General features: G+C 40.5%; 1 protein-coding gene across 1 annotated transcript; it reads left to right on the forward strand.

Annotated features, from left to right (window-relative positions):
• The first annotated feature begins 959 nt into the window (after positions 1 to 959).
• Positions 960 to 7,288, forward strand: LOC134616371 (zinc finger protein 260-like). Its single transcript, XM_063461229.1, has 3 exons — positions 960 to 1,203; positions 4,732 to 5,175; positions 6,005 to 7,288. Exons 1-3 carry the CDS (start codon positions 1,032 to 1,034, stop codon positions 7,081 to 7,083), a joined length of 1,695 nt encoding a protein of 564 aa, XP_063317299.1. The 5' UTR covers positions 960 to 1,031; the 3' UTR covers positions 7,084 to 7,288.
• Positions 7,289 to 12,824: the final 5,536 nt, after the last annotated feature.

Raw genomic sequence — 12,824 nt, forward strand, 5'->3', positions numbered from 1 at the left:
CATCATGTGCTTGTGTTTCAGAGCTACTCGGTCTCATGACCGGGCTGAAGCAGGCTTATTTGTAGTTGAAACAAAATATTTGCACAGATTCGTTTGTTTTTTTTATTTATGTGAGTTTTCTTCTCATCTCCTTTTGTCCCTGCAGTCCATGCAGGAGGAACTCTGCAGCAGTCACAAGAGAGAGCAGCTTTTTCTAAAGGACGATACTGATTTTGCATCAAATGTAAAAATCGGACTAAGCAAACCTACTGTGACAAAACTCTTGTGATTAAGAGAGCAGCTGAAAGTAGCTTTACAATGATTTGTGAGTACCTTAAAGCCTATATATACGTAAAATATTATGAAGATAATATTTATTAATTATCTGACAAATCTGAGCTTGTTTCATTACTTATTGTCCCATCGTGTTTTTTTAAGTGAGGATGGGACAACAATAAACTGGAAAAGTGTAATTCAAACGAAGAAGAGGCTGAACAGGTTACGTTAACTAGCTGCTTTATTAACATAAGTGTGGATAAAAAGAGCGTCCGAGAGAGGCTGAGTGTCAGAGTTAGAGGGATCCATCACTCTGAGGAATCAAACAATCATGTTTCTCAGATTATCGATTTCATCACCTACAGTTCATCGCATCATTAAAAGATTCAGAGAGTCTGAAGAACAATATTAATGTTGGTGAGCCACAGGGTGGAGTTTTAAAAATGTCTGATTGGATGTTTAATGTATTCAAGCTGATGGACATTTACAGCTGAGCTCCATCACAAAGATCTCTGAGTCTGATTATTTGACTTTTATTTGGACGTGAACTTTATTTACAGATGAATCTGTTCATACGGGATGCAGAAATAATATCCCAACTAAAACTGTACGATAGATTTTATGTCCTGTTCTGTCGGAACTTAACTGTGCGACACTAGACGGAAGTGAACAATGCAAAAGCGGAAGTAGTGTCAGCTGTCTGTGTGACTGAGCTGGAGGTTGGTTGTTGTGTGAGCCGAGTGTGTGAGCCGAGTGTGTGAGCTGTGGCAGTAACAATGCCTTCAGTTCAGTCTCTGAGAGAGTTTATCAACGAGCGACTAACTGCTGCTGCTGAACAAATATTCTTGGAGTTTGAAAAAACGATCGTCCAGTACGAGGAAGAGATCGACCGTCAGCGCAGACTGCTGGATATCACCTGGAAACCCCAAATCAAGCTGCACAGGACAGGTGAGTGTCACTCTGAGGGAGGGATGAACACATGATGCCGTAGTGACGCCATCTACGCTTAAAATAATTTTACATGGTTACGTGCGGTTCAATATGCGGCCGCATTTCACGATGCATTTACGTGCATCTCGAAAATTCACAATCTGTTTTCCAAAAGGTTGTTTCCTCTTCCTGTTGGGATAAACACATCTGTTAGTACGTCGTCGTTCCTCTTGATGCAGTGTTTAATATAATTCAGTGGCAAAAGCACAAAGTAGGTTTTTATCTCAAAATAATTCAGTCTATTTTTGATCATCAAATTCCACAAGATTTAACACGTGATAAGGTTCATGTTTGACCAAAACTAAAAGGGAAATACAAAATACACACTGGCACAATTATGCATTTCTGAGAATATAACAACCAAGCTGTTATCAACTGTTATCAATGATAACCCTACATTCTTATCCAAGCCGTCCTCGGGTGAATCCAGGATCATTTTCAAGTTTAATATCTGTCCAAATCTGAAATTATTACATCCTAGAAATCACAAGATTTCCCCTGTTCACTGCTGCAGTCAGCACATATTCAACCATTTATAAAAAATGAAAATCACCATGTTTTCTGATGAAACATGTTTTCAGGTTCATCTATGATCATTTTCAAGTCTTATTATGAGACAATAATAATAAAAGCACCATGGATTACTTTACATGTCAGTCTCTTTAACTAGCAGCAATAAAAACCAACTCTTTAGAATAGAGGAAAATACTATATTATTATTGTTGTTGTTGTTGTTGTTGTAAGAATGGTCTACAGCTGTTTTGTCTCTGAAGGTAGTTAAAAATGTCTCAGCACAAATTCTTCTCCTTGATTTAATATGATCGAGTGCTTTTTCCGTTTTTTCATTGATTAATATAAGCTGAGTTTTTCTTTTCTGTGTGTGATTTTGTTTTATGCAGATAAAGATGTCGATGAATTTCAAATGCATGTCAGTGTCACTATTGTCTCCTGGCAACAAACTGTGCTGATTATAAAAATCATAAATAGTCTCCTGGCTGGTTTCCCTCCTGGTGTCTGTATGATATCAGTCCAGATGCATTTTCCTCCCTATGCACCAATCAGCTGCAGGCACCTTGTTGACTCTGTCAGGTTGTAAGGGGGTTGCAGGTGTGATGGAGGAAGCACAGGTGGAGGCAGGCATTTTCTTCACCCGACGTGCAATTTCTTTACAAAAACACACAGTGATGGCCGCACAGGCCGGTGGTACGAACGACCAGAAACGAACTTGTACAAACAAATTAAGAACTGTAAAAAACAAAAGAAAAACAAAGGAAACTTAAAAGAATGAATAAATCAACTAAACACTATCCCACAGGCTGTCCCCGTGGCTACTGGGCTTCACTCTTACCACTCCACCTTGAGCTCCTCTTCAGGAGCAAAACTCAGGCTTACAAAGCTCAAGCTCCTCCCCCAGAACAAACCACGCAAGTGGTGATGTTATTGATGTTATGTCTGGCACTGAAGCCCGAGGCCTGTGTTGATTAAAAGGGGCGTGTCCAAATGAAGCCAGTGTCGAGGTCCGTATCGTTAATATCACGTGACCAAAGATAAACGAGGCCCCGTTTCTCTGAAATGCTGCGACTGCCTCATTATGTGTTTCGAGCTGATGAAAAGACTTGCGAATTAGTTTTTTGCGTGAACGGGATCTGAGATGATTCTGAGGATCATCAGGAGCGTGAACAGAGACTGTAAGCACATGGAGCCACCAAAAAGACAAAAAATATCAGCAGTTAGGAAGCATTTTGACATGCTATCACCCAATAATGACATCATCTTCAGTCAGTCTCAGAGAGGAGGTTATTTAGGTGTGTGTGTGTGTGTGTGTGTGTGTGTGTGTGTGTGTGTGTGTGTGTGTGTGTGTGTGTGTGTGTGTAATCCCTAAGGAAATTATTTACTTAGGACTTAACCCTCTGGGGTCCAGGGTATAATTGGTCGTTTTTGACTACTTTTGATTTTCGCTCTACATTTCACCTTTAAAAACTATTTACTCTGCCTTGTTTGGTATCATTCTTTTCAGCCCAACCTCAAATATCTGAATTTGGAGTTATTTTGTTGTTTTGACATACTGTATTAGCACAATCGATCAAAATTCTGACAAAAAACTTAAAATCTGAGTAGAAAAAAGTTATATTTCTTACTGTTAAAAACCACAAACATGTTTGACGAATCATTTTCATAACTTGAAATGCAAATAGAAATTGTACATTTCTAAAAATTATGCACAAGTTTTGCAAATAACAAAGTTATATGGCACTATTTACCTAAAAATGCAGCCAAGGCCTAAGGTTTTTTTTATATAACCATTTAAGACTATTTACAGAACAATCAGGTGTTCTGCATCAAATAAGATGCCACATAAATTATTTGTGCCACTTCAGAAAATAGTTTGTCCACTCTAAGACAGAGGAGAGCAGCACAGGGACAAACCTGCAGGTCTGACAGCAGGAGGTGTATCAGTCCTGTTTTCCACGTGGAGACAGCGTTTACGCCACAGTCTGCCATATCATTTTTTTTGATTGGTTGACATAGTACATTTTTCCACTAATAGGGAAGGGGCGTTTTTTCTTTTTCTTTTTTTCACTCGCAAGTGGAGAGTATTTGCTAGCACCTTCCTTGGAAAATGCTGTTTTCTTCCCTCTGTAAACGCCTCTGTTTTATTCAGAACATCACGTGCATTTTTTATTATAAATCTGGTTTTAAGTGGCTTATCAACATGATTTAAAACTGGTATATAGTCTGAAGTCCGCACTTTTAACCCGAGTTGAAATGCAGACTTGGTCGCTGCATCTTGTTGCTGTGTTGTCTCAAATTTGACACGCCGGTGTGTCTGTCGACCCCCCAAGGGTTAAACTAGTGAAGGAGCCTTATTAGCATCACATTCGCAACTAAAACAACAACTAGTTTTTTTCTAGCTAGATGTAATAAAACAAGAGAAACTGCCATTCTAGTATGTTGTGAGCTATATGAAGTCTTAGTCCTCTAGAGAGGACGGGTTACCCCGTGACACAGCTGATTTTAACAGCATTACTTAAGAGCCACCTTCACTGGTGACATCACAGCACTGTAAAAGGAGGAAGTGTTGGATTTCCTCCACCTGTGACTGTCTGCTGGACGTCTCCACTAACAGAGGAACAAATGCAGTTTTTCTCAGGCTGTTTTCTCTCTTTCTGCTCGGAGCATGCTTTGTTGGAGCTGTGCTCTTCATCCACTGCTGATGGAGGCGTTTATTGTCCTGCATGTGTGAAATGTTTTAATGCTCCAATTCAGCCTTCACATCAAAATGGTGTGATTGGCTTTAGAGACAACTCAACAGAGCTACAATTTAATCAGTCTACAAAGAGCTGAAGCTATGACGATCCTTTATGTTTTAGAGCTCAAACTTTAACTAAGGACCTGCCTCAGACACAATCATTCCACAATTTTAAATGCAGTAATAAAAGAGTTTATCATCGTCACTTTTTTGCATGTGTCTCTTTGTTTCTGCAGAACTCCCACAGCATTATGTCTGTAAGAAGACGAGCTCCAGTCTGGACCAGGAGGAACCAGAACCTCCACAGATTAAAGAGGAACAGGAGGAACTGTGCAGCAGTCAGGAGGGAGAGCAGCTGGGACTGAAGGAGGAGACTGATACCTTTATGGTGACTGCTGCTGAGGAAGGAGACCACAGTGAACCAGACATGGAGCAGCTCTTCTCTCGGGGGCCTGATGCCTTTATGGTGACTGCTGCTGAGGAAGGAGACCACAGTGAACCAGAAGCACACAGGGAGCAGCTCCTCTCTCAGGATCCTGATACATTAATATTTATTCAGTCCAAATCTAAAGAAATATTAGCAGATATTAATGAATCTGTCCAGTACGAGGAAGAAATCGACCGTCAGCGCAGACTGCTGGATATCACCTGGAAACCCGAAATAAAGCTGCACAGGACAGGTGAGTGTCCCTCTGAGGGAGGATCCTAATCACAGCTCTGCGGGACATTTATGATTGTGAGGACTTTTTGGAGATGTGAGCTAACAAAGAGCAAACAGAGGACAGGACTGCACTGTGCTCCATTTATTCTCCAACTGCTCCCTAAGTGAAAGCCAGTCATTCATGTATCTGAGCAGCTGAGACACTGTTCAGATACAGGAGGGGGCTTGAGAGTGTGATCCAAAATTTCCATCTCTGCTCCTTACTTTATAATCGAAATATGACTTTCTGCTGTAATCATTTCTTCAGGATGGTACATCAGTTCTTTCTGAATCACAGCCCCTCACTGGTCTACATATGTCTCACCCCTCCCTCTCCATACTGTAAATGGTCTTTTCTTAATACCATGTGAGTCAGGTTCATACTTGAGTATTTCTTAGTTCATTCTTGACAAGTTCACCAATGAGTCCAGACTTTCAAGGACTTGAGGACTCACTGTGGTTATTTTATGATTGAAACAGTGTTGTACTCGATGACATCACAGCTCAGCTCCAGTGTACCTTTCTCTTTTCCCCTGAATATTTACATTGGAAATCACCACTGATACATCTAATTGATAGAGTTCTTTAAAAAAAATTATTATTATCATCACTTTTTTTCCTATTAAAAAATTGGGAAGGTTGCAGTAAAGACTGGACTGACATCAGTGATCATTGACCAGAAATGGAAGTTTTTTGTGTATTTCTGAGCAACACGTTCATGTTGTAGAAGATTATTTTGCTAGTATATTTACTGAGATGATTTTCTACCACACCACTTTTCTTTTTGTTTTCTCCTTTCGTCCCTCCAGACGTCCCACAGCAGCCTTTCTTTAAAGAGGAGGTTCATACTGAGCAGCAGCTCTGGAACCAGGAGAGGAGCTCCAGTCTGGACCAGGAGGAACCAGAACCTCCACAGATTAAAGAGGAACAGGAGGAACTGTGCAGCAGTCAGGAGGGAGAGCAGCTGGGACTGAAGGAGGAGCCTGATACCTTTATGGTGACTGCTGCTTATGAGGAAAGGGAGCAGAATGAACCAGAATCAAACAGCAATCATCTCCTCTCTCATAGCTCTGCTGTTGCTGAGAGCCAAAATCAGGAAGGAAGCATGGATGTAGATTCAGGGTCAAATAGAAATAGAAACAAAAGTCACAGCAATGCAGTAGATTCCCCTACGTCAAAGATTCAGTGTAACTCTGACAAATGTAAAAAGTCTTTAGAATGTGATATATGTGGAAAAGTTTTTAAGCAGAATTATGAAATGAAAAGACATTACACAGTTCACACAGGTGAGAAACCGTATTTTTGCAAAACTTGTGGGAAAGGTTTTACTCAGAGGGGTGCTTTGACTTACCACATGAGAATTCACACAGGTGAGAAACCATATTCTTGTAAAACTTGTGGGAAAATGTTTGCATACAGTAGCGATTCACTGAAGCACAGGCGAATTCACACAGGTGAGAAACCATATCCTTGTAAAACCTGTTTGAAAATGTTTGCCTGTAGCAGTTCTTTATCTATCCACATGAGAACTCACACAGGCGAGAAACCTTATCATTGTAAAACATGTGGTAAAATGTTTGCATCTAGAAATTATTTGTTAAAGCACACGAGAACTCATACAGGTGAGAAACCTTATCTGTGTAACAGCTGTGGGAAAATGTTTGCATGTAATAGTTCATTATTGAAGCATATGAGAACTCACACAGGTGAGAAGCCTTATACTTGTAAAACATGCGGGAAAATGTTCAGATGTAGTAGTCATTTATTAGTGCATATAAGAACTCACACAGGTGAGAGGCCATATCATTGTAAAACTTGTGGGAAAATGTTCATGTCTAGTAGTCATTTGTTGCGCCACATGAAAACTCACACAGGCCAGAAGTTGTAGTCTTTGTACAGAAAAATTATTATCATGGAAGCCAAGCTTGAAAAAAAACGCACTTAGAACACTTGAAAATGTGTTAGTTTGTTACATGTGAGATAGGTCTAACCTTTTCCTGAACTTTCAGACATAACAGTGTTGAAGTTCAGATTTTTGAGTTTTGGATTTTTTTTTTCTCTTGCTGCATATTTGATAGCTGACAATTTCTGTTTTGTGGAATTAAAAGTTTGGATTGTGTGAAAATTATATAAAATAATATAGAGAAGCTATTTTTTGTGTGTGCATCAATTAATTTTCTTCTGCTCTCCAACCCCATCAGGAGCTTGGCTTACCTGACTTATCTTGCAGGTGAAACATGTTCTCGACTCTTTTCAGTTTGCTTACCAGCCTGTTGTGGTTGTGGTCAAAATTTCTTGAAAAAGTAGTTATAAAAAAGCTAACAGATCATTTTCAGAGAAATGGCTTATTTGAAGAGTTTCAGTCAGGTTTCAGAGCTCATCACAACACAGAAACAGCTTTAGTGAAGGTTACAAATGATCTTCTTATGGCCTCTGACAGTGGACTCTGTGCTTGTCCTGCTAGACCTCAGTGCAGCGTTCGATACTGTTGACCATAATATCCTATTAGAGCAATCAGAGCATGGAGTTCCACAGGGTTCAGTGTAGGACCAATTCTGTTTACATTATACACGGTTCCCTTAGGCAGTATCATCAGAAGACATAGCATACATTTTCACTGCTATGTAGACGAAATCCAACTTTATGTATCCATGAAGCCAGATAACACATACCAATTAAATTGAAGGAATTTCTTAAAGACATAAGACCCGGATGACATCTAATTTTCTGCTTATTAATTCAGATCAAACTGAGGTTATTGTACTCAGCCCTGAAAATCTAAGAAATATGGTATCTAACCAGTTTCTTACTCTGGATGGCATTACCTTGGCCTCCAGAAACACTGTGAGGAACTTTGGAGTCGTTTTTTACCAGGACATGTCCTTCAATGCACACACAGTCCTGATCAAAAGTTCAAGACCTCTTAAAAATGGCAAAAAATCATATTTTGCATGGTTGGATCTTAACAAGGTTCTAAGTAGAGCTTCAACATGCAAATCTGTCCAAAAATTTGAACATATTGTCATTTTCTGTCAGGTGTCAGAAAATGACACTGTCATGACTTTGTGATGGCAAAAGCAAAAAAAAAAACGTTACCTTTTTGAACGTGGTCGGGTTGTTGAACTCTATAAGCAGGTTCTCACAGCCTGCCATCGCTGCTGAGGTGGGACATAGTCCCACCCCAGATGGACCATCCTGCGTGTTCCCCTGATCTAAATCCAATTGAGAACTTTTGGGGATGGATGGCAAGGGAAATTTACAAAAATGGACAACAGTTCCAGACAGTAGATGCCTTCGTGTGGCCGTCTTCGACCCTCAGAGACATTCCTGCTCACCTCATGGAAACGCTTGCACCAATCATGCCGCAACTAATTTTTGAAGTGAGCAATCAATCAATCAATCAATCAATCAATCAATCACCTTTATTTATAAAGCACTTTAAAACAACCACAGCTGACACAAAGTGCTGTACGTTGGAACCAAAAAATAAAATTGCATAAGATATAAATAAAAGCCAAAGAAAAAATAAAATAATTAACAATATCAGCAATCAACAGTAACGGTGGAGCTGCTCATTACTGAGCTCATGTTTGGAACTTTATGGTTCATGGGGGTTTTTTGAGGTGTGCTCCTAAACTTTTGATCAGCTGTAACAGCCTGTTTCAGTTTAAGCGCTGTTTTCAATAAATTGCATGCTCAAAAAATGTTGTCTCACTCCCATTTCTTCTTTTTGCATGTTAAAGCTCTACTTGGAACCTTGTTAAGATCCAACCATGAAAAATATGATTTTTTGCCATTTTTCAAATGGTCTTAAACTTTTGATCTGGACTGTATTAAACAAACATGTAAGACTGCTTTCTTCAATTTGTGCAACATCTCTAAAATTAGAAATATCCTGTCTCAGAGTGACGCTGAAAAACTAGTTCATGCATTTATTACTTCCAGGCTGGACTACTGTAATTCATTATTATCAGGAAGCCCTAAAAACTCCCTGAAAAGCCTTCAGTTAATCCAAAATGCTGCAGCAAGAGTCCTGACAGGGACTAGAAAGAGAGAGCAGATTTCTCTTGTACTGGTGTCTCTTCTAGATAAATGGACTGGTATAGCTTGCCTCAATCACACAAGCACTTCTTTGATCTTTCTGTCTAACATTCACACACAGATGGATGCACTGGAGAGCACCATGGGGTTAGTATCTTGACTAAAGATATTTAGAATTGCAGACGGGGAAAAATCCTGCTCCTCACATACAAGGTCTTAAATAATCAGGCCCCAGCTTATCTTAATGACCTTGTAGTACCATATCACCCTATTAGAGCACTTCGCTCTCGCACTGCAGGCTTACTTGTTGTTCCTAGAGTATTTAAAAGTAGAATGGGAGGCAGAGCCTTCAGTTTTCAGGCCCCTCTTCTGTGGAACCAGCTTCCAGTTTGGATTCGTGCGACACTCAACTGTTGTTATGATTTGGCACTGTATAAATACATTGAATTGAGTCCTGGTGTTTTCTACCTGTTGCAGCATGCTGACTCTCACCTGGATGGTACTGGTGGCACTGTGAGAATCTTTTTGTTTTTGAGTGACTTTAATATAATAAAACAACTTCTGCTGAATGAGAAGCTGCTCAGAATGGGTGTTACCACTTCTGCTGTCTCCTGGATTGCTGATCATCTGTCAGAGACGCCTCAGTTTGTATGGCTGAGCGGCTCTTTGTCTGTGGTGATCAGTAATACTGGGGCACCATAAGGCATGGTCCTATCTCCATTCCTGTTTACCGTGTACACCTCAGATTTCCAGTACAACAGTGCAACGTGCCACTTGCAGAAGTCTTAGTGACATTGCAGTTGTTGGGTGTGTTTAGTATGGGCAGGAGTCGGAGTACAGGGAGCTGGTGGAGAACTTTGTGGAGCTGTCCGGAAGAAATCATGTCAGCGCTGTTTCACTGTCACTTTCCCCGTAAGTAAGAGTCACCATTAAGGTATCATCCTCCTCCTTCACTATAAGATGCTCTGCCTCCTCAACAAGACAAAAGAGATGGTGGTTGATTTTTGGAGGATAAAAACTGCAAATAGACGCATCAACATCATGTGTGAAGAAGCAGAAACAGTGGATAGCTGCAGGTACCTGGGTTTTCACCTGAATGACAGACTCAGCTGAAGGACCAACAGTGATGCTGTACAAGAAGAGGAAGCTCAGGGAGGCATCAGTGCCAGAGAGACATCAGGATCAACAAACTTCACAAGGCTGGAAACATGATTGGTAAGAATTTGGATGTATTTAAGTCAGTGAGGGTCAGAGGTTACTGAACAAACTGCTCTCCATCATGGACAACCCATCACACCTGATCCACTCAACCTCAGAAGCCGCAGAGCTCCTTCTCCCTCAGGCTGATTCAACCTCACTGACATAAAGAAGGAAATCAGGAAATCACTCCTACTCTTCTCTGTACAAAAACTGTTCTTTCTGTGACGGGAGAGTACACCTGTCAGGACATAAGACTCCACTCACATATTTGTATATTTTACCTTGTTGCACCTGTTTCTCAAGATTCAAGAAAGCCTTTATTTGTCACATGCAAGTTTCCCTGCAGCAAAATGCGACCGCCTTTGTCAAGAGCTGTCCCAGATCTTAGATGGTTATTAATGCACTTTGCACAGTCTGTCTTAATTTTTACTCTTCTTTGACTAATCTCAATTAGTATGTGTGTGTGTGTGTGTGTGTGTGTGTGTGTGTGTGTGTGTGTGTGTGTGTGTGTGTGTGTGTGTGATTTATTTATTTATTGGAGCTCAGTTATGAGGATTTCAAACATTTGTAATATATTACAAATCCTTAGAATTAGTATCAATCACAGATATTCATTAAAAAAATTAAACATGTCCTAATGTTTTAGAGTCAAAGAACATCCAGATAATTCACAGTATTAATTGAATCAGTGAGAGACTGAAGCTTATTTTAAAGAAACAGAAAACTTCATGTCTGAACGTTCCTACAGTTGGTTTGTGGTTGATGTGGATTTGCTGCTCATGTGAATCCTCCCACAGTGTTTCATTAGCAGCTGTAACCACAGTGACTCTGATAAAACAGGAATTAGCAGAATCCATCTGATATGAAGCTGTGCTTTGAATACCACTTCCCTCCTCTTTGAAGAGTAGTCAGATATCTGTGTTCAGGTTTTTGTACAGCCTCTTCTACACTTTGTATCACTGTGTTTGTAGAGCACAGTAGTAGAGAGCTGTGTCTGCCAGGGTTAGGGCTGTTATGGTCAGTTTAGTTGATGTAGAAGATGTTTGGGATCCATATCGATTATCAGGTATGTATTCAGCTGTGCTCCGTTTGGCTCCTTTGTAAAGTATAAACTGAGGAGCCTGAAGGTCAGAATGATGTCTGTACCAATAAAGCCAAGGAGTATCATCAGTTGTCTGATAGCTACATGTGAGTTTGACAGATTCTCCTTCTGTTTTAGTGACTTCAGTTTGTTGAGGAGTGATTGAGTCTCCAGCTGTTAGTCCTGGAAAAAGAAAGAAGAAAAGTAGTGAAATGCAGTCTGTATATCTGCTTAATGCAGCAGCTTCAACTAAACTTTAATCCCTGTTCTTAAACTCACCTATAATGTGAGATAGAAGCAAAAAGAGGTGCAGCAACATGCAGCACAATGACCAACAAATAATGTCATTGGATGAGCTCAACTTCAGTGGGCGGGGCCAGTTTAATAGCTCAGCCAATCAAATAGTTTTGTGCTTCCACAGCAGCTCTGTCTCTGTCTCTGATCTTTACTGCTTCATTTCTCTGTTGTCTTTGTCATCAGTCCAATGACACAAGAATCAGAGGTTTAACAGTGTGTGGCTCCCTCTAGTGGATGTTGTGGAGTATTCTGTTGTCTTTGCTCCAAAGGTTTTTGTACAGAGTTTTGGTGTTTCCTGTCACTGTGGGCTGCAGAGCACAGTAGTACACAGCAGAGTCTGTCACTGCAGCAGAGGAGATCTCCAGATTGACTCGATTTCTCTCCTTGTTCAGTGCAGCAGTCAGTCGAGGGTTTGGGGGGGTTGCTTTCACCACACTCGGCTCACTCGTATCAGTGATGAGGAGAAGGAACTGAGGAGCTGATCCAGGATCCTGTCGATACCACTGGAGATTCTGGGCTTTAACTGAATAGTTGCAGGACACAGTAACTGTACGGCCCTCTGATGAAAACACTTCAGCACTGCTGGCAGTAATATCATCTTCCAAGCTGTTACCTGCTGATGAAACAACATGTTATATTTACAGCTCTGTTCCACAGTCACATGTCCATCATTGGAAAAACACAGTGAGCTCAAAGAAAATCCAAACTGGATCTGTAACGCTGTAAACATGTCTTTGAATTTCAGGTGTTCCTGTCAGAAACATACGTACCTACGAGAGCTGCAAAGATCCAAATCACAGCCAGTTTTTCCATGTTTCCAGAGGAGAAATGTTGGAAGTGATGTTCACTGGGAGTTAGCTGTGAGTGGTCTGATGTTCACAGCTGGAGTCAGACAGGTTTCTGCAGTCAGGAGGAGGAGGAGCTGCTTTTGTTCTCATGTGTCCTGTTGAATCCTGATGACAGCTCGTCTGTCTGAAAGTCAGCACTGAAAGCTAAACAGTGAAAATAAT

The sequence above is a fragment of the Pelmatolapia mariae genome, linkage group LG18 (genome assembly GCF_036321145.2).
Source record: "Pelmatolapia mariae isolate MD_Pm_ZW linkage group LG18, Pm_UMD_F_2, whole genome shotgun sequence".
NCBI classification, from domain to species: Eukaryota; Metazoa; Chordata; class Actinopteri; order Cichliformes; family Cichlidae; genus Pelmatolapia; species Pelmatolapia mariae.

Excerpts from the sequence above, each read along its gene's own strand:
- LOC134616371 (XM_063461229.1), top strand. The coding sequence starts at position 1,032 with ATGCCTTCAGTTCAGTCTCTGAGAGAGTTTATCAACGAGCGACTAACT. Across the intron at positions 1,204-4,731 it reads AATCAAGCTGCACAGGACAG|AACTCCCACAGCATTATGTC; the intron begins GTGAGTGTCACT and ends TTGTTTCTGCAG. Across the intron at positions 5,176-6,004 it reads AATAAAGCTGCACAGGACAG|ACGTCCCACAGCAGCCTTTC; the intron begins GTGAGTGTCCCT and ends TCGTCCCTCCAG.